Genomic DNA, 26,881 nt, shown 5'->3' on the forward strand with positions numbered 1-26,881 from the left:
AAAAATAACAAAGAATACAATATGGGTCCTCGGGCCAGTGAAGCTTTATTTATCATGGCATGATTTATATACCACAACTTGGAAAATACTGAATAATGCAATGTTTACTACTCAGGTAGACATCTGCAAGAGTGAAGTCAGTTCCACCTGAACTAGCCAGGCCCTTTATTCCTAACACACAGCCAAACTGCAGCTTCAGGAATAAATTCACTTCAGAATATTCTAGCAAAGTAACACTGCTCTTGTTTTTCTTAACATGGTGGATTTATTTCAGGTGCCCCTGATCCTGCACACCCCTCCCTGCTCCCTGAGAGGAGGGGCATCTCTCAGGCTCCTTGGGACTGATGCATTGCTCACAACCAACATCTCAAACACCATCCCACAGGCAGCAGCACCTGAAACTTGATGTGATGCACATTGCTTATCGATATGGGTGTCTCACCAAATGCAGGCAGCCTGCACTACTTTCCATGCCTGGATGTGCTTAAGATGCGGGTACAGCAACTGCTGGCATGCAGTGTTATCATCAAGAGATGGCACAAGCATGGATCCATGTAAGGGGATATGCGGTAGATGTGCATCCTAAGTAAAAAAAAAAATAATCTATTTCATCATTTGACACCTACAGAAGAAAGCTGCATGGATGTCCACTTCAATACTATTATCTCAAAGCATCCAGGAAATTCCAAATTCCCTCTGACTCACACATGCTATTATACGATAGGCGATAAATGCCCTCAGTCAGAGGGACTGACACACCAATCCATGACTCTCCAGGTCCATCTCATCTGGCTATAAAGTCACTGACTCCATCTCACACAAGCCTTAATCCTTGCCAGCTGAGGCACTGAAGAGCATCACCCAAATCTGAAGAAACACACAGAAAAGGGGATTTCCAAAGGCTGATTTCAGGGTCTTGTATCACCCCTGGATGAGCCTCTCCCTATCCTCAAGTTGCAGAGGGCTAAGAAGAGTACCTTTCCTAGGCCACTTAAGCCTTTTTAAATATTTGTTCCTTGGTGCCCAGCTAAACATTACTATTATGACTCCCAGTTACATACACAAATATTCTTGCATATACTGTAAATGCTCCAAATCACTCTGTATATAGGCTGATCCCTGGAACACGATAAATTTTTTAAAAATTCCTTTACATGTGAGGAGAAAAAAAAAGTGACTGAAGACAGGAAGGAGCTTTCCTTTGATACAATGTCAGAACAGAAGCACAGTGTCCAAAGTTGCAGTAACATATGGGATTTTGGAGAAGTCAAACCTAATGATACCAGTCTTGCAAGTGAAAACCTAGGATGGCATGCATTGATTTAAAAAAGTAAAAAAGTATAAAAGAAGATGTAGGTCAATCGGGTGTTCACACCTACCCCAAAGCATAAGGAAAAGGATAAAAGCAATTTATTTTTTTTTTTAAAACAATACACAAAGAATATGGCCAAGGTACACAAGTATGAAAAGATGAGGAAAGCAGTATGTATTTCTATTTCTATGAATAAGTCTACACTTCTATTACCTAGGACAAGAGTCTTAACATTTCAGGATAAAACACTATGAAGTTACAATATCGAAAATTTTTTTGCGATTATATACAGTGCTTTGGAAGAGCAGTCCTTATTTTTAACTGGAATATTTACAGTTTTCCATTGTATCCTAACAAAAAAGTTGCCATTTCCACCAAAAACATTTCAATGGAGAATAAAGATGCATCCCTACTACTTCTTCGCAGTCTCCCTATTTATAGTTTTCAGCTGTCAGCACAAACGAGCCTGATGAGAGCATCATTTCTTCATCTGAACAATCTGGTATTGGCCTCCATTGGAACAAGGTTACTAAATTAGAGGAGCAATTCCTCTGTTTTCACATCTGTTCCCCTTAAAATTTATGTATAATTCAGTACAGGCTATAAAATACCTTATGAAGTCTTCTTCCCATGTGTAAACATTAGTTGTTGTCAACTGAAGGGTGTTCTGCCATTGCCATTGGGTTTATACTGGCTCCCTCTGCTGGCTAAAACGCACAAAGTGGGAGTCAGCTGAGATTTATTTTTTCTTTTCCATAAATTGTGGTAAGTAAACAACTGCACCAAAGACCACGGCATAGCACAGAAATAATTTCTTTTATAATCCACCCAGGAAAGTTTGCCAGTTCAAACCTGACTACAGCAGTTATCAATATCGCCAACCCACAGGATAAAAAAAAAAGAAAACAGCCATACACCATAGAAGGAAAAAAAAAAATAATCTATATGCCCTTTAGAAGGCAAACAGGCATGCTGGAGGAAGAGAATACAAAAGAAATACCATATGGGGATACTATTTAAGAAGAACAGTTCCAGAATTTTGAAGCTGATTTGGGAAGCTATTTTGGCACTGGTTTTAACTATTTCTTTAGTTAGTTTCTAACTCTTCTATATATTACATTCAGGTAATAATTACCTAAAATATTTTTAAATATACTGAAAATAGATTTTCCGATGTTCTTTGATAGCAGCCCAAGGACATTTTTAAAAAGTTTATGGGAAATTGCAGCATGAATTATTTTAACTTTTAGCAGCGAGTGAGTTTGAAGATGGGAGTTTCTTTAGTACTTTAAAATCTGCACTCATACAAAGGTGCAGAAAAGCATCAGTTACCTGCCCATCTTCGAATCATAGATTACTTTTCTCTTACAATCAACCAACCGTCATGAAAAACAGTATAGCCAAAGAAGCAAATAGCTCACACGTATCTCAGAGTAAAACACTGTAAAACTGCCAAACTATGATTTGTTTTTCCAGCTCTTACTTCCAATGTATTGATTTTAACTTTGATATTAAGAAGAATTATACCAAAGGTTCCAGTTGCAGGGCAGAAGTTTTAACCTAGCCTTGACTATAGAATTTGGTATTTGTAAAAGAGAGACTTTTTCTCCTACATCTTTCTTATCCTGCCTAAAATTTCAGCTGAGGATGAACTGACCTTTTCTTCCCCCTCCCAAACTGAGATGAGATGTCAAATTCCTTTAAATCCAAGTTCCTATTAAAATCACTCTAGGTTTTGGGTTTTGCTCTCACCCCCCCCAGTTCTGTGGTCACTTTCACTGAGAAGACAACAAATGATAAATGTATAAATCAAAAGAACAAAGTAGAGCAGTAAATTGACTACAGCATATAAAACTATTGAATTGGCCATAAGATGAAATGTACCTTATAGCTAAGAGCTACCAGTTTTTCCCCTTAGTTCCAAAGATTCTTATCCTCAGACCTGTGCAAATTTCCTCTCACAGGAGATCGCAGTCTGGTTATAAATGAAAAGTCTGAGATGAACGTAACAGGCCCTGGCATTCACACATTTCTGCTCAGCAGGTTACAACTTCAACATGGGTATAAATAAATGAATATAAAAATATAAAAATATTTCTCTCATGTAGTATTACCTCCATTTAGTCTTTGTTCCACTCAGACAGTTCCTTCTGGAATTATTTAAATTTGGATTATTTTGAACAGGCAACCAGAATATAAAACACAGAAACAGTCCCCAGTGAAATTTCAGAATTACACATTCAATTTTTTCCACAAGGCTTTTATGATGACTGTAAGAAGTTTTACATATTGCAAGACTCTATCAGTATTCAGTCTGCAACTGAAGCAAGAAAGGATGCTTTAGATCATGCTCAGGTTTCGAATTTATGCATATTGCCCAATAAACAAGACTTTACACACTGTACATCATACCACTATTCTTTCTTCATCAGTATAGAAAGTCAACTGGACTTTCATTCTTTAGAGAGACAGAAACATTTTCCAGCAATGGCTAACTTCAAATTCATCAGCTATTAACATTCTCCAATAACATCTCAATCATTTTCTTGGGGAAAAAGAAAATAGATAAAAAGAAACAACTAAAATGCAATGAATCAGATTGTTACACATTATGTATTTCTAGACAGAAGATGTCAGTGAACATTTCTGTAACTTTCTTCCCAGTTATTAAAATCCTATTATTACTATTATTCCTATTATTAAATTTGTAGAAAATAAGAAACAGTCTGTCATTAGGACCAAAATTTCTTAAGGGGCATATTTATTAACAATAATTTCAATAATAGATCAATCACACTTTATTTTGCAGAATTTCCATCCTGCAAGAGTGTCGATGTTGTAATTTTTTGGCAGAAAAAAAAATCTTGCCATCTGAATGCCTGAACTCACGCTCAAGTAAATAAAATTGTCATGAACATAAAACATTAAGAAATGGCATTTTCTTAATGTACTATTGTACTTTTTTTCTCTTGCATATACCCTGATTACATTCATAAACAGGCCCACGAGAAAAGAACAGCAAACAAACAAGATTGGATATATCTGCAGGATTTCCATTTCCCGGTTACCAAAGAAGTGGTTGCAAGCTGTATTCGACACCACGTAGCTCACAGGACATCTGCAGAGGCAGGTATGTTTTCAAAATGGAAGTAGCACTGACAGCATGGGGTGGGAAACGCCAGTGCAGGCAGCACGAACCCTTTCCACCAGTGAGAAAGCAGTGCTCTATGATTACTCTCATTTTCCCTCAGGCATCCAAACCGATCAGGCTTCCCTGCCAAGCTCCTGTCACCCATTGGCAACCACATTAAGAACGGTCTACATCTCAGTATTATTAGAATAAGCTAGTTTTAGTTACAGAAATGTGAATTTGGCAGTATTGCTACAAGCATACACAAATTATACAAATCAATCACTATTTGGAAAACAAACTGTCTTATATTTACCACTGATCAATGATACAGCAGAGTACTTAATGACACCCGAGCATTTGCAGAACTTGCAAGCTGTGCCAACAAAATACATAAACTCAAGAGTCTTGGACATGTACCTAGAGCTCTTTAGCTGATGCCTCTGGACTCTGATGAGTTTACTGTGTATGTATCACACACCCATAACTATCAGCTGCAATAGATGAATCCTTCAATACAGCTTTAGGATAAGATGAAGAATGGAACAATTTATTAAAAAAGACATTCATTTACAGAAGGTTGGCGCTATTAAAGAAAAAAAGATGACAAAATAAAAACTACACTTTGGATGTAGCTGCAACAACTCACATCCGTATTAATATGACAAAGTTTTTGGTAAAGTGACCTTACCGGAAGAGGCTTGTGATAGAACTAGAATTGAATCCTGCAGTTCATTAGCTGAACAAGCTGTTTCCTTTCAGGTAATGTTTTATTTTGCTAGAATATTGTCTTTCCATTTTTTCCACATTTTTCTGGGGAAGTTTATAGTTGTTTTCAAATTCAACATTTTCCGCCTATATATTTCCCAAATTAGAAGTATAACTACATGATCAATTGCCTGATCTTTATCAATGTACAGCATAACACATGTGTTGCTGTAACATGTTTACGTGCATGCACTTTGCTTACAGCAAAAAGACGACCATGCAACTTACCCAAAATCTCTTTCACCCCAACTACAGAATTCCTACCTCATGACAAGAGAAGAGCCGAACTCCTTCCATCTGATGGAAGACTGGGTAGTGGGTGTTATCAATTGTATCACGGCGATAAACATCTCCCACTGCCAGAAAGGCATCTAGGCCGGAGTGTATCAAGTCCCACTGATGAGCTGATGTATGTGCTCTTAGCATGTGATCACGATTCAAGTAATAGTTATCCTCTTTCCTTCTGCTGGCATGGTTTTGTGGGACAAGCAAACTATCAAAATTCTGCTGTACCGTAACCACTGGAGAAAGACCATCATAGACAGAAAAGAGCGGAGTCCCACGGCGTCCTATATATTGTTTGTAAAAGTGGTCCTTCACCTGCTCCTTGATTAGCCACAAAGGGTGATGCTTTTTGTTGTGCAAGTTCTTCCCCACCTTGGAAAGAATCTTCTCTGTGACATTGCTGTAGTCATCTTGATGATAAGCTTTACCAAGCAGTTCCACAGTATTTGAGCAGGGTGTGTTGGCAGCAAAATCTGAAGGTACAGACTTGGATGAAGAATGCCTTGAATGGGTGGTAATTCCTCTTACCGTTACTTTTGGTGATAAAGCTGTTTTAGAATACTTAGCTACTCTCATGAATTTCCAGAGCATTGCCATTGAAAACTCTTATGATCTAGAGAAAAAAAAAAAATAAAAATTGAGTTAGGAACTGCAGTCTTGCTGCAGGAATTGCTAGTATCTCAGGAATAAGTTAAATCCAAATGTCTGCTTGATTAATATGACAAAGTTCCCATTATAAACCACTATTTTGACTTCAGAGGAGGGAAAATACCCTTGTGATCAAATTTCAGCTAGGATACCTTATTCAATTATCAGTCTTCTGCATCACTGCATCAGTATTAATGACTCTAGACCTAGCCTTGACCCCATTCCAGATACTGCTACTCTTTACAGCTGAATAAACATCAGGCCTTCTTTGAAACAGTATTTTTCATCCAGTTAAAATACGAGGCAATAACTGAGTACTACTTATGAGAAACTCAGAAATTTAACACCACCCTTCGGCAGTCAGGGACTTGCTTATAATAAAACCCCATGCATTAACTTATTGTTGTATCATCTCTCACCATTAGCAGAAGCTATGGAAGGCGTTCCACATCAACCAGACGCATGTGGCACACACTATGCAATCATCGCTAATTCTTACTTAATGCCAAACAAAACCAGTTTAACCTTTCAAACCACTGTGAAAAAACAGGTGGCCAGACCACAAGGCATATATTTATATATAAACAGCGTATTAAGTTCACAGATGAGTATTGCACAAGATTCACAATAAAGGCTCCACATAGTCAGAACCAATGTTAGCATTTTGGGGTGAGCACAAACCCCCTTTTCGATACGTTCCCAGAATGGGTATTTTCACAGCTTACACCGCTGTACTGGGCAGGGAGGCTTGCCAAATATCAGGAAGGTGAATGAAGTGATGAGATTCTGAAAGATGTCTGAACTGAACAACTCATTTCCTATGAAAGGGCCATCTTTACAAATCCACCCTGTTTACAAACAGGCTTCGTGCTTCACACGTACATAGCTGCGTTACACTGTAGTGTTCAAAGAGATAATTCCAAAACTAAAGAGTTTTGAGGATCACAAGCCCTTCAGTCACTCCAAATGCATAAGCCCATTCCGAGATGCGAAATCACTTGAAAATCTATAGTTGGGCTTCATAAATATTAGCATAGGTTCCAGTAAAATAATTAAACGTTACAATTTGCTTATTAAAGAATGGGAAAACAGGGGCATTAGAAGTTAAGTGACTGGGGAAAGGCATCTGCTCCAAACAACAAACTGGTCTGTATTTCTCTATGAACCAAGAAATCCAGGGCCACAGGTTTCCTTGGTGAATTTCCCGTGAAAGTCTTCTTAAAGAAATGGGGGAAGAAAGGACATAAGCAATGAGTAGACCACAGTCTTCAAGGGATAGCTTTCCATCGTTATGCTAGGATTACAGTATCTGGCTAGCTTTCCACAGGAACGTAAGAGAAACAAGTGTAAAAAAACCCAAACAAGCTAAGATTATTTTTCATACTTTTAAGCTCCAAAAATCTATATGCAAATAAAATAGACACATTCAAGAATCCAGAGTCCCCAAAAAACAGATCTGTAAAAGATAACAGGTATGTTCATATTTGGTTTCCTTTCTTCTGGCTTATACCTGGATGTTCTCTAGAGGTCTATTTCCTGAAGTAATTGTATCTCAATAAATCAAAATAAAGGCAAGTTGGGTAGTCAGAAATTAAATTTGGCAGGGCAGCATAACATTACTAAATATCTGGTTTAATCCTTTTTCTGGTCGAATACCTTAAGAAAAAAGAGCAGCTGCAACTTTTATCATCTAGTTTTGAAACTTTTAAGAGGGACTGCTTTTTGGGGGGGATTTTTTTTGTTTGTTTTTAAGAGTTTGCAAAACAATTTCACCAAATTAGTTCTTGGCTATTACTGATAAGGTTCTTCCATAAATGAATTCACACACACACCAGAAACCCCTCTGACATAGACTAAACGAGGGATAGCCTTACATTTTGAAAAGAAGCTCCGTTTTCCCCAAACATACATTCTCCTTCATGGAAAGTGAGTTCTTATTTTCAAACAGCTGCTTGAAAGACCCAGTTCTAGTCAGATAATGAATTCAGCTTCCCTTAAGTAAATATCACCATCTGCCCATACATTTATTTTTCTAAAAAATTTGATTCAAAACTTATACATAACTAAAGTACAAAAAACTCTCGTAAGTTTATCGTGAGTCTCGTGATGTTTGCTGCTTTCCTAAATACCACTCCTCTGAGAATCAGACAACCATATGAAAAGTTTAACTTTCACATAAACAGTTCTTCTCATGATTATAACTTTATGGAAAAAGAAATCAGAACATGAACCATAAGTGTGTGTGGGGGGGCTTTGTTTATTTTAAGACTCATGATTTTTAAGGGAGACTAACGTATACATCTCTAAGGGCTTACCTGATGATTTTTAAGTATTTGTAATGAGCAACACTGCTATCAGCTTCTGATAGTTCAGAAACGCTAATTTTTCTGAGGAAGTGATATATACTATTCTCAAACTTGTACAGGACGAAAACCTACAGATGAACTTGTATCAGAGTTTTCATCCTAACATTATGCTTGTGCCTTAAATAGTTAAATTGCATTTCTATCTGCACTATTATTCTAATCTAAAGCAAAATCTACTGTGAGCAGTAAGAAAAAAAAGTTACAGTTATCCAAAGTTATCTGATGAGTTATGCAATGTCCAAGTACTGCAAACAGCAGCAAACAAGCAGTAAAGGAGCCGTGGACGTGGTACCACACAAGACCACCAGAAACATTGACGTCTTTCAGCACCACTCTTCTGCTTCCCTCTCCCACCACAGGCTCATGCATGCTACTTCCAGGATCATTACAGAAAAATGGTATTGGACTTAGTTCAACTCAACTGGTGATAAGTTACATTTGGGGAGAGAAGCCATACAGAAGGAAGGAAAAAGCCGTGTTCACACTCTTAACACTGTACAAGAAACCTTCATATCAGAGAAATGTTTACCAGAGTGGAAAGCAACACTGGAAAAATAAAGAAAAGTCTTTGCCTTTCTGCCAGCAATAAATAATTGATGTTAAGCATACACTGATTACTTATGTTCACTTGTAACAAATAGACAGTTATTTCTAGTAGACATCTAGCTACCGGTCTGAAAAAGCACAATTTAAATTTATCATTTTCTTCCTCCATTTCCACCATGCTTATTATTTGGCAGCAAAATGAAACTGGTTTCTGTGCACACTGACAAAACCTGAATCCCACAGCAAAGACTGCCAGCCAGCTAACAACCACAGCAAGCCAAACAGCAGCTGTAGGTCCTGTAGCTGAAAACAAATACATAAACGGGAAATAAACATTGAACAACCACCACTGGCATCTACGATCCAAAGATGGCAAAGCATTACCAGTGGGTCACACGCTTGGCTTGACAGGGTCTCTGACTCATAGCTGGGAGCCAACACAGGGTTTTGGAAGCAGGCTGCCCTACCAGCAGCTCCCAGTGGGGCTTCTCAAAGCACTGCAGATGGACATGCAAGCTCCAGGCCCACCATCTCCAATTACACAGGTCCTTACTTTAATGCTGCCGCTGCCACATCCCTGGGTACCTCAGCAGCTCCTCCGAAGCTCCATGGGCCTGTCCCTCTACCTCAATCTCCTCTTCCATACTGAAATGTCTAACACAACTGCAGGAACTTGATCTTTGATGGGGACGATATTGTACATTATATGTGGCAATACATTTGGAACCATGTCTGCACGTGGTTATGAGCTTTTGAGCAGCTTCAAGGCAGACCAGAGGGCAGGTGGTGGCACCCATGCCACCCAGGGATGAAGACATCAGAACAACCCTGTCCATGCTGTGGATAGACCAGGCACAGATGTGACTACACTTGTCAATGTCAGTCCTCTACTACAGACCGCGTGCCATTTCTCCAGCAGTTTCAGTTGATGGCAAGGTTCCTTCATCCCCCCAGAAAACCAACCATCCCCCATGCGGCAGTACAGTAGGCTTCACACATGCAGAAGTACAGCACAGTCAGGAGCTTAACAGGGAAACAGCAGACAGAATACCCAAAAATATTGTGATTTTGGAGCACATGCAAAAGGCAGTTTGATGTGATAAGGGATCATATTGCTGTACTGTTAAGACATGTCCTTTCATGTCTAAACCCAGGTTTCCATGTCACAGTGCAGCAAGGATTAAGACAGCATTACCACAACTGCAGTAGTATTTATCACAAGTTCCCTCTACTCCACTGAGGTTTAGGAAAGAATCATACACTCAGTGAAATTCCTCCTTACAAGTGCCTTGAGAAAGGAGGAGGGGGTAGTTTAGCAGCTCACAATGAAAAGAGAAAGGACTGTGCACCAGTGTTGTTTTACTCGCCCACCTCTCCTAGAAAAGTGGAAGAGAGAACACGCTCTTGTTTGAGCAAACTAGAGCCCACCAGTGAACGAAATGGGTCTGCTTTCAGGGACACTTGGTAGGTATTCATATCTGTGAACCAAGGGCATCCTCGCTTTCGCTGACCGCTATTCTGTATGCCTTGTGCTTTTTACTGTTTATGGCTGCAGAAACACAGATGGGCTACTGCATACATAAACCAAAGTACATGACGGGTTTGAAATCAAAATTCTACAAAGATGAGAGTCTGTCTTCTATCCAAGAATAGCTAATTAATGCAAGACTCTGAAGTGCCATGGAAAATGTTAGAAAAGTTGGGCTGCCACCATTTTGTGATGTGACAGCTTTTATCTACCGTATGTGTGGGGAGGGGAGTTCAACCAACATAGCATATGTTAAAACAAAAGTTATAAACATATGCTAGGCTGCTAAAATTGGACATTTACCAGTCTGCTTAGCAATTTTAGCTAAGTATTGAATTTTAGTTTTGAAAACTATGTAGGCATACAGCAGCAAGTATCATTGTATTGCCATGACCATATATACATTGCATAGGATACAACAGACATTATTTTGCATGCAGTACTAATAACAAGCTTAGATTTTTTTCAAGCTCATTTTAAAATGCAGATACACTGTTACACACCAGAACAGACTTTCACTCTTACTGAGCATGCCAAATTTGTTATACACACAGACCTCTGAAATAGCCTTACAGACAACTTAGAATGGATCCATTTTAGAACCGGACCTTCCAAGGGCAGAACATTTTCAGATGTCCCTGATGATGGCTAAACATCCAATGGAACAAAATATTGCATGCACTACAAAGCATCAGGCAAGATAACATACCCTTCAAGTATTTGGCTCTTAATTTTTTCATGTATTTGGAGTTCACCTAGTTAATAATCCATCAGCAAGTTCCAAGAAACCTACAGAATAACTTCTTTGTTTGTTATTTTTCTTAACTGAAGCAAAAATGTGTCATAAGCTGGCTGTCTGCTCTCTAATAGTGATACATTAATCATGATGCCACCTTCGGCAACATTGAGGCTTGCAATATTGAGAGAGAAAATTAAAAACCCTTTTCAGGGATAAGGCGTGACCATGTTTTCTCTCAGTGTTACATATAAGACCTTCTTAAATATGAAATAAAAGGTATTAACAACCACGCACCTTTTTCACTGATCCAGAAAATGCCTATTGTCTGAACAAAGGACAGTATTTCATGCCCTGTCTTATATACATAGGCACCTGAAGGCAAGCAGAAGAAAACGTGGTCCATACTTCTGAGGCACACCTTCAACCACCTTCACCATTCTTTAGGACTGCAGGATGGGCTAAGATAGTCATAGTGGGCAGCAAGTCTTTGGAGAGGGGAACATACTTCTGCAAGGACCTCCGGGCAAGCACCAGTTTTAAAATGTATTGAATCATGACTTGAGTACACTTGCCATTCAGTTTCAAGTTGGATATTGCAAATGATGAAAAATGTCATATTCATATCACACTGCAAGTAATTTCAGTACCCTGTGTGGTCCTCCAAAGGCTGCTACAGGCACTACCTCCCCGATACGCAGTGTCACTCAAGATTGTTCAGGTTTTATCCACAAGTTTCCCACTTATTAAAGGATAACACTTCTCAAGACATAGTATTCAAGGTAGTTAAAATTGTTTCAGTAGTCAAAATACTTGCAAACTCTGTAGTTGTGCTGCCTAGCTGGTATAAGACTGATTCAAAGATTGACATAATCGGGTTTCAAGACAACCTGTAGTGAATTTGGTTCAAGCAGTTCACAAGTAGAGTAGCCACACACTGGAATTTGTGATCAGCAAGCTAATCCAGTACATCAAATTGCTGAATTATTCAGGGAGTATATAATTTTTTAAAAGAGGATAGTATACTGCATAATTGACATTAAAAGTTAAAGTTCAAAGGCAACCAAATTCAGACTTCTGGTTCTAGAACATGGAAAGATGCCAAACTCTATAACATGGAAAATTCAGAAGTTTAAGATAAGCAGTACATCCATATCATTTCTAGTTGAACAGAAAAAACCCAGATGAATAAAAACAAAATGAACAAATACAGAGGAAATAAACTATCGGTCCAAAAAAGAAAAAAAATTTATATACACGACAGTAGATTAATTAAGGAAAATCACCCCTGCTCAGAAACAGTATCTATTTTTCTTTCATTTATATCTTAATTATGTCTTTATTTTCTTTTTCAAACTAAAACAGAGTTTGTTTTTTACTGAAGAAATGTCAATTAAACCCCTTAGTGGAAATTTTCAATAGTGTGCGATGACTAAGGCACACAAAACTCTACTGAAAATTAAGCAGCTGTGACCTGAGCTCCTGCTGACATACCTGTGCTCTTCCCTCCCTCCACAATGAGACAAAACAGCTAATAGTCAATTCCATACTTTAAGGGAAAATCCTCATTACACAAACATATTTCAAATACATTACATTACGAATTAGACTGCAAAAAGGCAATGCAGAAATCATTCTTAAATATTCTCAAATGTGTCTCCTGATTTTAAATACATCCATTTTTTTCAAGGGATGCAATATGAAAAAACACTACCTTTGTTGAGGGAATATTCTTTTTCCAATACCTTGAAAATGTTGCCAACTAGCTTTCTTCCTTAAAAGACATATTGTAAACAACCATCAGATGAAAGGACAGAGACTTTTAAAAACCTGTAAAATCCTCACTGCAGTCAAGATTACCACTATCTCTTCTGCCTCCTTTTTTCCACCAATATCTGCAACTTGATTATCTGTATTTTTATATCGACGTATAAGCCATCAAGAATTTTAATCCTATGGAGTTTTTTGAGTAAAATTAATTTGTTTAGAAATTAGATTTTAGCAGTATTTATGTGCCGTGGTATACTTTCTTACTTCTCACTGATTAACTACACCATTTGGACATAATAAAACCATAGAGATCTCATCCTGCCTTAACAGGAGGAGGGAGTAATGATTATTTTTGCAGTCAGTTACTAAATGCTAAGAATGGGACACGTGCAGACTTGATAACAGTGAAAAGGACCGCAGAGGAAGTATAAGTATTAATAATTTCTATGATGGTGATCCAAAACACAACACCAGAAAACAAAAACTCCACAGCTTGGGGGGTAATAAACGTGGTACATGCTGCGCTCCTGAAACAGCAGAACCTCCTGAACTTCAGCATTGCTTCTCACATAGAGAAAGTCACCTATAGGTGCATTGCCATGTCTTAGTAGTCTCTGTGGGACGAAGATGCACACTGCAATACATTGCAGAAAAGCATAAAGCTATAGGTATATGCTTTATTTTTCCATTTGAAGGCAGAATGGCTCAACCGCAGCCACCCGAAGTGCTGGATGCTCCTGGTGGGCCAAGCAGAAAGCTGCAATTTCCCTTCTGGAGAAGTGCTGCACCTCCCTGGCAATGGCAATAGCAGCCCAGCCCTCTGGAGATGCCTGTGGTAGACACAGAAGATATCCTTCAATTCAGAAGGCATCATTCACTGATCAAATACTGATTGCCTGCCTCCTCTGGGGAAAAGGCAGAAAGAAACACAGCAACATCTTACATACCAGATTCAACACACATGCTACCTAATGGTCTATATTAAACCTTCATCTGCAAAATATTCAACGTGCCTAAATACCCAAGTTTCAGACACCTCACATGGCACAGTGAAAAATTAAACTTGAGAAACAAACCCAGCCCACCCAATGCTAAGAAAACCAAATAACTTAGATGGGTCATGCCAGAGGAGGAGGCTAACATGAATGACTCAGTTCATCCACAGACTAGATGTTTTCAGCTTTACCTGCTATCTCCAGGGAGTACTCTGATTCCCACCATCTCCTTCCATTCTTGAGAACGGGGGAAATCCATGACTCACCATAGATGTCCAGATGCCCTCCTTAGTAATACCCTAGATATCATGCTGTAGTTTAAAAGAATAATCTAAATATTAATATGAAATAATAAATATAATGGGTATTTTAAACCAGGGAGTTATTTTACGGTTTTAATAACAAATGTAATCAACATTTAAATCAAACTGGCCTTTCTTATAATGTTTCAACCCTAAGTAGTGGTGGGGGTATTGTAAGTTTTGTGTCACACCAATTTTCTGTCACACCAAGCTCTAAAGAGATCAGTTTCACATATTTGCTATCACCTTGAGCCAAAATATCACCAGAGATCCACACCTCAGACCTAGCTCTGATGTGAACTTGAGCTCAACTCTAACTCAGCTGCAGTATCATGCTTTGGTCTGTCTCTATTATAGAAATGATGAAACTCTGTGAACAGGCAGAGGACTGTTACCAGGACTATGCATATTTCAACAGCCAATAAAAAAAAAAAAAAGACAGAAATTTCTCTACAGATTTTACTACAGAATCAATAAGTCTCATGGACCCGAGTATGATAAAAGAGAAATCGTAGATGTTTGCAGCGGAGACTCCACTGCAGTCCAACACCTCCCAGTTAGAAAATATATCATCACGCATGTACAAAGACATCACCTCTAGTTTGAACTGCACCATCTTCATTTATCTGTCACAGACTCTGACAAACCGTTTAAGGAAAAGATTAGAAGGCTCCTAAGGAAGGAACTACATTTCCCTGCCTGGGGCATACCACTTCTCTGAGGTTGGTAGGAATGGGGCTGAAATATTAATGAGTAAGCTATTTGTCATGAAAATTATGCAAGAAACCCTGGCAGCCACATAAAGAGGCTAGCAGTAAGATACCAAGCTAGGGCAGTACAAACCAAGTGGTTAAAAGAGAAAAGGGGAAGGAAAAAAAACCACCACACTTTCATATGCTTGTCCATGCTCATAAGCTTCAGAAGAAAACAATAAATGAATTAATGGGAATATTTAAAGATAAAAATTCGTCAGACTCAGAATTAGTAATAACAGGTACCAACTTCTAAAAGGGACTATGAGCAACTCTAAGAACTAGAATTCAAGTTTTCAAGTCTTGATTCCTCCAAGAAATTACTTCTAGTGATATTCTTTGCAAATAAACTAGCTTACAATGTAGTATGTGAGCTAAAAGGTGCTATCATGACAGAAGCCACTTAATTATTGGAAACTCACATAAACAAATGCAAAAAAAAAAAAATCCCACAAAGGACAGATACACAAAAATGAAAAAATACACTCCTCTTCAGGTTTCCTCACAAATCATAATGAAGAAAGGCAAAGACAAAATTGTAACTACTATGTCAAATCAGATGTTAACATCTATATTCCCTAGAAGACCCAAGAACTGTATCAGCTCCAGGAGTTTCCAAGTATTATTTCTCCGTAAGACGAACTTGCAGAAGAAAAAGATTAAGGAAAGGTTCAGTCAGATTCCATGTTCCTACCATTTATTCTCACATTTTGTATTTATTTATAAATATTTACATAATTTTAATATAAGTCTGCTTTTAGGGCCAGGTATACTACCATTTTCTATAGTACTCTTTATATAATAAATCTGATAGTTTTTAAAGGGACATTGCTAATTTTTAGTGCAAGCAAATTTGAAAAGCATGAAAAGCATCATCATATATTAAAAAGTAATCTAAAAATTTTATTAAAAAAGAAAGTGGTCCTATTGGCAAATAAAGCCAATTATTAATGTATGTTGATTTACTGAAACATAGCCATAGTCACCTTGCTAAATGTTAAACATGTCCAACAATGTGATCCATGGTTTCGATCACCATTGACACCCGTTGGACGTACTGACACATGTACAGAACACTGTTACCCAGCAGCATTTAGACTTTCATTAAGCAGCACTCTGCTCTTGCATAGCATATCTCTACATAGAAGCTCACAGTGCTTTTCCGCCATTAACCACTTAAGCTCTACAATACCCCCATGGGAACAGTATTGCATTATTTATACCCATTAGTGCAACAGCTCCCAATTCCAAAGTGCTGTACTTCAACATCTTGGCTTTCGCTTATTTTAACTTTCCAAATTGTTTTGATTATATCACCATTTTTCTCCATGTTCCGATTTTTTTTTTGTTGTTTGCAATATCATTTTATCAACAATCTAACAAGTATAATGGCTACTGTGAATAGAATCAAAACCTTTCGAAAGCAGCTTGCCAAAAACCGCCTATTAGGAATCATGCCGAACAGTTCAGAAATACTGAGTTATTACCATTGAAACAACCTTCTTCCTGAATGCGCAGATTTTTAAGGCTCAAACCTACATTCCTTGAGCAAGACATACAGAGTCATTGCTCTGTTTGTATTGTGTCTCAAACTTCATAGGCCTTAACATCATTGTAATTATAATTACGTACTTAGTATGATCAGGAGAGATCAACTGGAGAGGCAGAAGACTTTTAGGGCAGATGGGAAGGTAAATAAATGAAGCATTGTTGAGGCAAACAGGGATATGGAAGAAGAAAGTAACAAACTGGATGAAGTGGCATGGGACACACCATTGCCGCTGTATCTGCTCCACAGCAGGGTTGGCCTGCAAACCAGCATGGCATTCACAAATCCTCTTCTTTTAACTAGGATTTCACCTCTGATCACCACATTTACCAGAACCAAAGACAGCATTTACTTTGATGAGGAAATTACGTTTGTTAGGAGCCTCTTTTGGGGAAGTTTCACCTTATACCTAACCCCACTGCTGCTCATCTCAGGTTATACAGTGAATCATGTCAGCCTGCCAGTCCAACCAGGAGAGAGAGTATTACATGGTGGGTTGTCTCTCCTGTATCAATTGTGAGATCCATATCATCTGAGATCCATATCATCTGAGATCCAAATAAACACAGTACATACCAAGACCCAAGGCGGGCAATAAAGATAAGAATCTTATCATATTTACCAGTGAAAACCTAGCCAAAAGCAACAGCGCACCATCAGCCTTAGGACTTGCGGCCAAAGGACATGGGTGGTGGCCTGGCAGAGCAGTCAGCCTGTGCTGAAGAGTTTTGCAGAACCGAGGCTGAAGAGCTCAGCAGAGCTCTCACAAAGCTCACGATGACTTCAGAGTAAAGTAAAAATGAAGCAAATCTAACCGATGTCATGAAACAGCAAAGAGGGTGCCTCCTACACCATGCATTACTAGCATGGTAGTAGCCCCTGAAGCCAGGCAGACTACATAAAAAATATGAAGATATAGCACCTAGAAAGGAAAACTGTCATGCCTGGTGCTGCCAGCGTAGGCAATAGGAAAGAAGTGTGAGGTCAGGAGTAACAGACACAACATATTAGCTCTAAATAATTCTAAATTATAATTTTTACCACGACCAGAGGGCAAGAGTAAAAGCGAATCCACAGTGGGGTTTAAAAGCATTACAGGATGCTTTGAAACCAAATCCTGACTGAACGGAGGGGTGGGAGACGCAGGTCTTGTGATGTGCAGGGAGGTAGGAAATGTTGACTTGCTGAGGCCAGAGTCAACTACATGGGACCTGAGAAGGTCACAGTCAGTTAACTTTAAGGTAAAAGGCATGGCCACATTCCCTCTCCCTTAAATGTGTAAAAGCAAATGGACTATTGTAATGAACTGCTACGAAAGGTGAATAAGGGCAATCAGGTCTCACTCAGCAAAGGAAAACATAACCAGCATCTACACATCACCACACTGGGACAGCCACAGATTCTTAATGTGTACTAACATTTTTTTCAGTATGAACCTTTCATATTAAATTCCTGGAGTTCCAAGGACCACTGCCCAGAGCTATTAAATAAAAATGATGGTTTAGATTTGTTTTATTCTCTAAACCTGCTAGCTAATTTCAAAGTTACAATTTCCCAAGTATAGGCTATCATGTAATAATACAGTCATTGATTTTGATCTTATTTGGTTTTTTTTCCTGTAGTTGTTATTACCTTATTGGGTCTTTAAAAAAAATAATTCATTTTTATGCTGCTACTCTATGTATACTCAAAGAACCAAAAGAGTTACAGGAAATCTGTCCAACTTGATATTTGATGTATAACAAAATCTGACCTAGTATGGCACATTGCCTCATTTTCTAGACAACACTAAAATAAGAATATTGGACTTTACTTTTGAGGCTGATGAACCTGATCTAGAAATCTACTGAATGCCCAAATGTGAACTAGTAATTTATTCAAAAGCATGTAAGCAAAACTGCACAGATTTATATGCGTAATAGTAAAATCCAACTTCTGTAGGTATAAAATAAACCTCCATGTGGTAATTTCTTATTTGTAACTGACAACTAAACCTTGTTTACATGTTCCTATCCCCACCCCCCTCCAGCCACACCAAGAGGTATACTCAGATGGATGATGTTGCAGGATTCTGCTCTGTTCTTACCTCATACCACATGAGAGCCCAAACGTTTCTAAGACTGTTTTGGGGTCTGTTCTCAGCTAAGCCAGACTGAACACCATACACTGCTTAAAAAAAAAAATTACTCACATGAAGCTTAAAACATTATTTCAGTGAATAACATAACAGCTGAAAATCATTCCCTAAATTACCAGATCCTTTATCTTTCAGCCTAAATTATTTGGCATTGGGGTTTTTTTGTTCTTTGGTTGTGGTTTGGGGCAGGGAGAGAGGATGTTGGTGTTTGTGGGGTTTTTTGTTTGGGGTTTTTTTTTTTTAATAATTATTTTCTGTCACACCATCATAAAAAGGTGCATGCCCAATTGCTTCCTTTGACATTTATTTAGATATGGTAGAACAATTGTTGGGAAATATTTCCATAAAATCCATCAGGTAACTAAGCCAAGGATGAAGAGTCTCAGGATGAAATTTTTTGAACTCTTAAAGTTAAAGCCACTATCCTTGACCTTTACAGCATTTAATTTTCTGCTATTCCAATACATGCATTGGCATCTGGGCTGAAAACTCTCCTTCTCCAATTCTTCTTTCTGTCATCTGCTGGGAGGCAGCATAGAATAATTAGATTGACTCAAACAGTTGCTGATTGCTTTCAATGTGTAGTTCATTCCTTGACACCACAGAGAGGAGTCTTGCTAAATAAGGATCAATAGACCAGATAGGAATGTTTAAATTTTCTTCACAAAGCTTAAGAGCAACGCTGTGAAAAAGGAACTTTAAGGCAAGTTATTTGAAAAAAAAAAAAAAAAAAGTTGAGTGAGTTTACTGCATAGCAAAGTTTATGAAAGAGATGTGAAGAATAGTATTTAAGCAGAATGAAACTGAAGTTTGTCTTCTCAATTCTCATTTAGTTCTTACTACAGAGCTACCAAGAAACACAGCTCAAAGGAAAAGAAAGCAATCAAGGCATGATGTTAACATTTCAACATCAGTTAAAGAATTACATCCAGTGAAGAGGCCTTCAATCACAGACTATTGCAAAATCACATAAAATACACCATTACAATCAGCACCTCTGTTCATAATTACAGGAAAAGATCAAACACTGTGTACAGGCAGACAGAAAGAATAAAAAAATAATAAAAAATGACAACCTCTTGCTTCCAGAAGCAGCTTCCAGAATTAAGACAGAAGCAGAGGAAGGTAGTTTCCTGCATTATCATTGCTAGTGTACACCTGTTGTGGGCATTCAGTCTTCTTTAGCACTACATGAATTTAAAATAAAATAACTATAAAGCACTCAGTAAGACTCTTCTTCCTTGAAGTCTTAAAGCCAGTTTCTTCACAAACAAAGTAGCAAACTAGGGAAAGCTTTTTTACTGTTTCTTCTCTTTTATACTTTCAAATGACTTCTCTGCTCTAATGTTTATTTTGATACCATGTGGAATGGGTACAGCAAAATGTTTCATCAGAAAAAGAAGAGCTTCAGTGATCTTTTAACCTGCTGTACTTTTTGTTGCACTTTTGCTAATTTTGCTGTAAATTGAGAAATAAACAATAGAAAGCTATCTCCTGGTGTACCTGTATGTGACACATGCTCACACTTAAGGCTGAAATTCATCACTTTGCAGAAGGGTGGCACCCAACTCATTGCCAGGTAAGCCTTATAAACATAACTATAAAAATCAGGTACAGTTCTGATGCCCGAATCCTGCACTAGTTGTATCTCACATGGCAGGAATTTACAGCTTAAGGCCTGAACTCAAATCTGTTTATTGAGAACTTTAGAATATGGCCTTCTGACATACCAGGTACACTGAAATATATTTCGTGTAAGTAACATTACATCTCTATACGAAAGTCCTGCATTCAACTGTTCAAATAATTACCATGTTAATCTCCATCCTAATGGTATCCACACTTCATTCATGAGCATCAAATTTAGTGCAGTCAGTACATCTGTCACACTAACTTCTACTATCTCTCTCAAAAATCACAAGTTTATTATTAGCAACCTGTGGGCAATTAGTGTAATTATCAGCAGACTTTGATTCATCTTAATGAGTGTTTGTTTCAATTCCACAGGCAAACAAGACATCACCAGTAAAACACTACAGGAAGAATATCGATTACTTTACATCTAGCTATAGTCATGCTGCTGTGTTTGGCCCTTTCTCCACAAAAACAAAATTACATTGAATTCTATGTATTTTTCAGTATGTCACATAATGCTTTCATGACATACAATTTAGCTCATGACATACTTCCTTCTAGAGATACAAATGTCAAATAAATTATAAGATATTCCATAACGACACGAAGTATACACCAGTAAAGAAGGTGAAGTGTAAGTTCTGAACACAAAAGACTATTCTTTGATATTTGAAAGGATACTTTCATATTTGTCTCTTCTCTAGCAACTGTAATCTGCATTATTACAAGCATCCAGTAATTACAAGAGTCAAATCTGAGAAAATATAGGCCTAACTATCAAAGCCACTAAAACAGCCACAGAATACGCTGATCTGACCATCCAGCTATCAACAAACAAGTAGTTACTAATGTGCAAACAAGCACCTCCACTTTTTTTTTTAGATTTTTGTGCTGAGATCATTTCTCAACAGTAAAGTCCTACTTTGGGCATAGGAATAACTAGTTCTATTTCTTATGTACCATCATATCGTTAAAAATTTCAACTTTTATTCTATCCCACTGAGAAACAGTAGAGAAAATATAGCATAGGCCAGAAACCAGGAGATTCTTGATTCCCCTGTTATGCTTTCCAGCTTGTATTACCAAAGAAAAGGCAGATGACTCCCTCACGCTTCCTTTCTTATAAGCAGGTATTTTCTACAGGAGATAACTAGCGAATGACGGCAAAATTTGTTGATTACATGACCCCCAAAAATTGTTAATAGCTCACTACCAAAAACAAAAAGGTGTACCGAGTGGGTTTTTGTAAGGATCTGATCTTGGTCTACTTTCAGGGAGTGTTTTCATTAGCAACCTACATAACTGAACAGATGACGTGCTTAAATCTGCCGATCATCAAAAGCCGACACTGCAGGTATACTGGATAACAGGGCTGGAACTCAAATTTATTCTGTCAAATTAGAGAAGTAGTCAGAAAAATAACAGAACGATTCAGCAGGGGCAAGTGCACGTTTCCATACTTCAGCAGATAGTCAGCTGCACACCTACAGCACAGCACGTAAGCAGCTAGACGGCAGCTTCAGGAGAGGATCAGGGGTTATAGTAGGCCACAAGCTGAACCTAAGTTCAAAGTGTGATTTTATTTTTTTTTAAAAAGAAACCATCATACGTGAATATAAACAGGAGTATATACTCCATAAAATAAGAAGCACTCCTGTCCTTCTGTTTAGCAGGAAGCAATAAGAGAGTCTTTTTTTTTTTGGCAGAACATTTATAAAAAATGTGAAGCAATTGGAAAGAGTCAAAAGATAGTAACAGAAATTACCACAAGTCTCAAAGGAGGAACTATGTAGAAAGACTGAATATACTAGGACTATTTAGACTAGAGAGGAAAAAGTTTAAAAGCATTTTCATTATCAGACCAGAAAGAAAGTTGCACACCCTATGGAATAAACTTGTCTCCACTGTACCCTGGCTAGGACACGCAGCAATGTACCCACTGAAACCAAAGTTAGAAAAATTTGTATCAGTTATTAGGCGAAGTCTTTCTACAAATAGAGTGACATATTGTAAGAGGGATCTTGTGCAGTTTTATTATTTCATGCAGATTTCCAAACAGCTGTGCTAAAGAAAAAACAGGTATAAAATTCAGCCTGCTTTGGGGGTCAACGAACAGCCTAGTCAGTATCTCAAGGTCTTTCAAGTTTTCTTTTGGTTTATGTTATAATTTCTATGATCATTATTACACATTTTTTTAATGAAATACATAATTGGGGTTATCCCTTAGAAGTCTATCCAAGTCATTCTTTCAGTAGCAGTTTTAATGGTGCTGATGGCTGTATGCCAGTTATATTGCTGAAAGCTTAGCAGGTGATGTTATTTCTTATAGGCATTGTCATATTTTATCCATCTCGGCATAGTAAGTGCTTTAACATTCTAGAGTATGGCAGGTGCTATATAAAACACAGCTTTATTTTCCATATTTTATTCCCCTCATTGGCATTTCGACTCTCAGATGAACTGGCAAGAGTACAAATATTCACAGCAATTTTAAAAAAGAAGGTTTGAGTGCTCACTGACAGCCACAGTTAGCTGTGTACTATCAGTAAACAAACCACAACACAACAATGTTCCTCTCTATTACAACAAAATTTCTCAGCATTTTTTTGTATAGAAGGAAATACGACAGTAGACAAACTGCAGTAGTCATTCAAACAGGCACCTCCTGCTAATTGTATGCTGCAATGGTACCTGATTTGCTTAAAACGTGTTACAGTTGTGTTTCAATTAGTCCCTTCATCTTGTTCCGTGCCATAGGTTAGGCAGAAAAATCCATTTGGGTTAGGCTGTTCCATTCATAATTTCATCCTACTTGTGTTTAAGATTTCTAGGTGGTCTAGATACAAACTCCCAATGAAATTAATGAAAAGACACCAGAAACATCTGTGGAAATCATATTGAGCCAACAAGATACTATTTCTACTCCACTCTTCAAACTGCAGTCAAACATATTGCAATTTTTTAAATTTTTTTTTTAGTATTACTTCATACAGAAGTCATCGTGTCCATCACTTACATTCTTGAGTAACTTCACTGCTTTCTCTTCGATCTCTCTTTTTAGAGAATAAGGGGACTGAAACTGAATACAATGTTCAAGATTCAACATTTCAGCTGATACCACTGAAACATACAATGACCTTCTGAAAGTTATCTCCTCCTCACATCCCCACATTTTTATTTTCTTTACTTACATTTCATCTTGGCTGCACTCTTGACTACAGTGAGATTAAGCATTAAGTATAATATGAAACTGTATGATGCCCGTGACTTTCCTGCTTGAAGGACTTGAAAATAAAGTATTTCTTTTTTCTTAAAGCAACAAGTTTTTAATCTGTGCTTTGTTACTCCAACACCCCTAAGCAGATTCAAACAGAAGTGCAAGGAACATATATGAACTTTATTCACAAAGCTTTCACTTCTGTCCATCACTAAAATATGAACAACAGTGGCTCCTAACTAGCTACATCTGATGTGCACACTCCAGCAGCTGAGAAATGATGCCTTGCTGTCCATATTGTTTTATTTCATGGCAAAGAAGAAGGTAATACAGGCGAACACTGGCAAAAGCAGAGAAAAAAATGTATTTGTTTTTCCTCTATCCTGTGGTATCTAGAAATTTTTTTTTTATGATATGTCACTTGAGTAACAGCTGCCTCCTATTGAAAAATGCACATAACCATGGAAAAGCCATGCAAGATGTCAGATACATAGTATGTGCCAATGTGTTTAATGTTTTTATGTGTTTCAAAGACAGGAAGAAAGTCATCTGAAGACAGATTTTAAGCAGGACAACCAAAAAAAACCTGAAAATGTAATTCTGAAAGTGGAATTCTTCTCACTCCATTGCACACCATACAGTGCTCCTCTCAGCGGAGAGGACGTTTCAGGGTGCACTTCTATATAATCACAGAATCTACTGCATTAGGAGTAACATTTCCAATTTAGCAACTCAGCAATAAGGGTGGAGAGGGTCAAGACAAGATAAAAAGTAAGATGTTATATTTGATTCCCTGAAAAGGCAGTTTCAAGTAGACCCATGCTGTCACAAAAAAAGGCAGAGGACAGTAACATTGAGAGGCTGTTTGAATGAGTCTGACATACCTATCAGCTGTCAACAAAGGGCATCTTAGAGCACTGCACTATTACTCAATAATTATAAAAAGAACATGACAGGAGGAAAACTAAACTTAATTGTCAAAAGAAACAGCCTGGCCCTCTTATAAGGCAGCTTGAAATCACCCTTTTTTTTTTTCAAATAAACCAAATACAGAAGACATTTTAAAACTCCCATCATGCAAAATTCCACATGATGATTCAATGCATTTTGCAGGACAGAGAGCTCCAAGACAGACCTGATGATGAAATACATAAATGTTAGCACACATAACCCTTCCTTGAATGAAGCCAGGTAAGTGGAAACTAAAAATGCAATCAACACCCCATCAAAAGCATTTCCAATATGCCTTCCAACATGTTTTTGTCCCCTCTCCTGGTAGATTTCCCATTGATCTTTCCATCAGAAACATGAATAAGATAAAAGGTATCCACTGCAAACAGTTTCAAAATAGAAAACTATCCCTTTCTCTCCTCCCCTCTATCAGTTCTATTAAGTAGAATAGTCTCTTTTTAAATTGCATATACAAATGATAGAAAAGCAGTCAGCTAGCAAGCAGATTGCTTCTTGACTGCTAAAGCAAATTCCTCAGGTCACATTCTTGTTTCTTACAACATCCTATCATTCTGAGGTTCTAACATATCATCTTCTTCAGCAGGTTCCCAATATGCTCAGGCAAGAAGTGCAATAAAACAAGCACACAAACAAAAAATCTCCTCCCTCTCCTAAAAAGCTTTCATTTGAAGTCACTGTTCTCAGTGGCAAGTCTACTCCAGCCAGAATAAATGCATCCTGCGTTTCTCTGTATCTAGCAAGTCTAAGACTCAAGCACAGGTCTCCAAGGGGGATGTTTTCTGAGTAGCCCTGAACACAAATTGTGGATTTAATGCTTTTTCAGGACAGAGCCTTCACCAAAAAAAAAAAAAAATAAAGTAAGTGGAACATAGAAATCACTGATAGTCAATTCAAACATATTAGCAGCAAGGCGTCATCCAGTCACACAAGACAGCACACCAGAAAAGACTGTATCAAATTTTTCTGCACAGGGTATCCACAATTTTCTTGTAAAGAAAGGACAGGACACTGTACACAGAGTGCTAACCACAGCCTTAGCACAATGGATATGTACTCTCTCCAGAGATCTGACAGTCCAATGAAGCTCTCCACCTAGTGTAACAAGAAAGAAGGGGGTGGGGGGGGGGGTGGGAAATCACATCTGTGTGTTTCTCCCTGCCTTTACAGATCTAATGTCAGTTTTGCAGTCCTCATCAGACCTCACTTCCACTTGTGTCCCTGAGCAAAGTGGTTACTCACAGGTATGCAACATCCAGTTCATCAAAAGGAAACAGAAAAAGAATTAGGGGGTATTTAGGTTGGAGGAATATGTTCCAGACCATGCTTAATCCTGCTCTAATTAACCCCTGTACTAGGTTTTTAATTTTTAAACTTTACTAATGCTCAACTGGCTTAAATTACACCAAATAAGTAATCCAAGAAACCTATTTCAAAGCTGAGAGGCAGAGAAAATACAAGAACTGACAAAGCTCTTGGTATTTTTGAACTAATTTCCCACCCAAATACAGATCTGAAGTGAATGTGTGACTTCTCCATTAGGTAATTTCAGGTGAGTCCTCCTACATGCTTTGTGTCACTTGAGTTTCTGAAAGTCCTATTCATCCACCTTTCTGGAATATCTTTATTCTACAGAGTATGTAGGCTATGACTCTTGGAAACCAGTTAAACCTATCATATTTCCAAACCCCCTTAGATGTTCAAACTACTTCAAATAAAGTTCATCCCACACAGGTATAATTAAATTAATCATTTTTCTTTAAAAAAAAAAAAAAATTAAGGCTTTCCTCTTCCAGAATTATTTAGACTTTTGGAGCAGGACAGGCAACATTATATTATAAATCATGAACTTAATTTAAAAATCTCTTATTTTTCATACAGGAAAAGATGGATTATCACCTTTCATCTGCTACAGAGCACATGTTTTTATTTTCTATAAAGTTTCAAGGTACTAAATCTTAGGAGCAGTTCTTTTAGATACTGACTTTTACTACAAGTAATTCTTACAGGCTTCTTATACGTGTATTAAAAGATCTGCCTTTCTCAACTATATACAGCAGTGAAATAACTAAAGAGTAGATTTACAGATGAGGGAAATGAAAGGTACCTACAATAAAAATGTAAAACCCTCTAAACTGTTAGTAAATAAAGTTCTTTTCTGTAAAACATTTTTGGTGTACTGTATATCAAACACAATGGTGAGTGTATAGCATAAAAATTTTACTGACATGATCTT

The 26,881-nt window shown here is 37.7% G+C and overlaps 1 protein-coding gene across 1 annotated transcript in view; it reads right to left on the bottom strand.

Annotated features, from left to right (window-relative positions):
* The window catches only part of FARS2 (phenylalanyl-tRNA synthetase 2, mitochondrial), a 253,211-nt gene that overhangs the window by 189,422 nt on the left and 36,908 nt on the right, over positions 1 to 26,881 (bottom strand). The window contains exon 3 of the mRNA XM_059815458.1: positions 5,475 to 6,108. Coding sequence (XP_059671441.1) covers positions 5,475 to 6,092 — 618 coding nt within the window. The 5' untranslated portion in view covers positions 6,093 to 6,108. The remainder of the gene's footprint in view (positions 1 to 5,474; positions 6,109 to 26,881) is intronic.

This window comes from Gavia stellata, chromosome 3, assembly GCF_030936135.1.
Source record: "Gavia stellata isolate bGavSte3 chromosome 3, bGavSte3.hap2, whole genome shotgun sequence".
In the NCBI taxonomy this organism is placed as follows: Eukaryota; Metazoa; Chordata; class Aves; order Gaviiformes; family Gaviidae; genus Gavia; species Gavia stellata.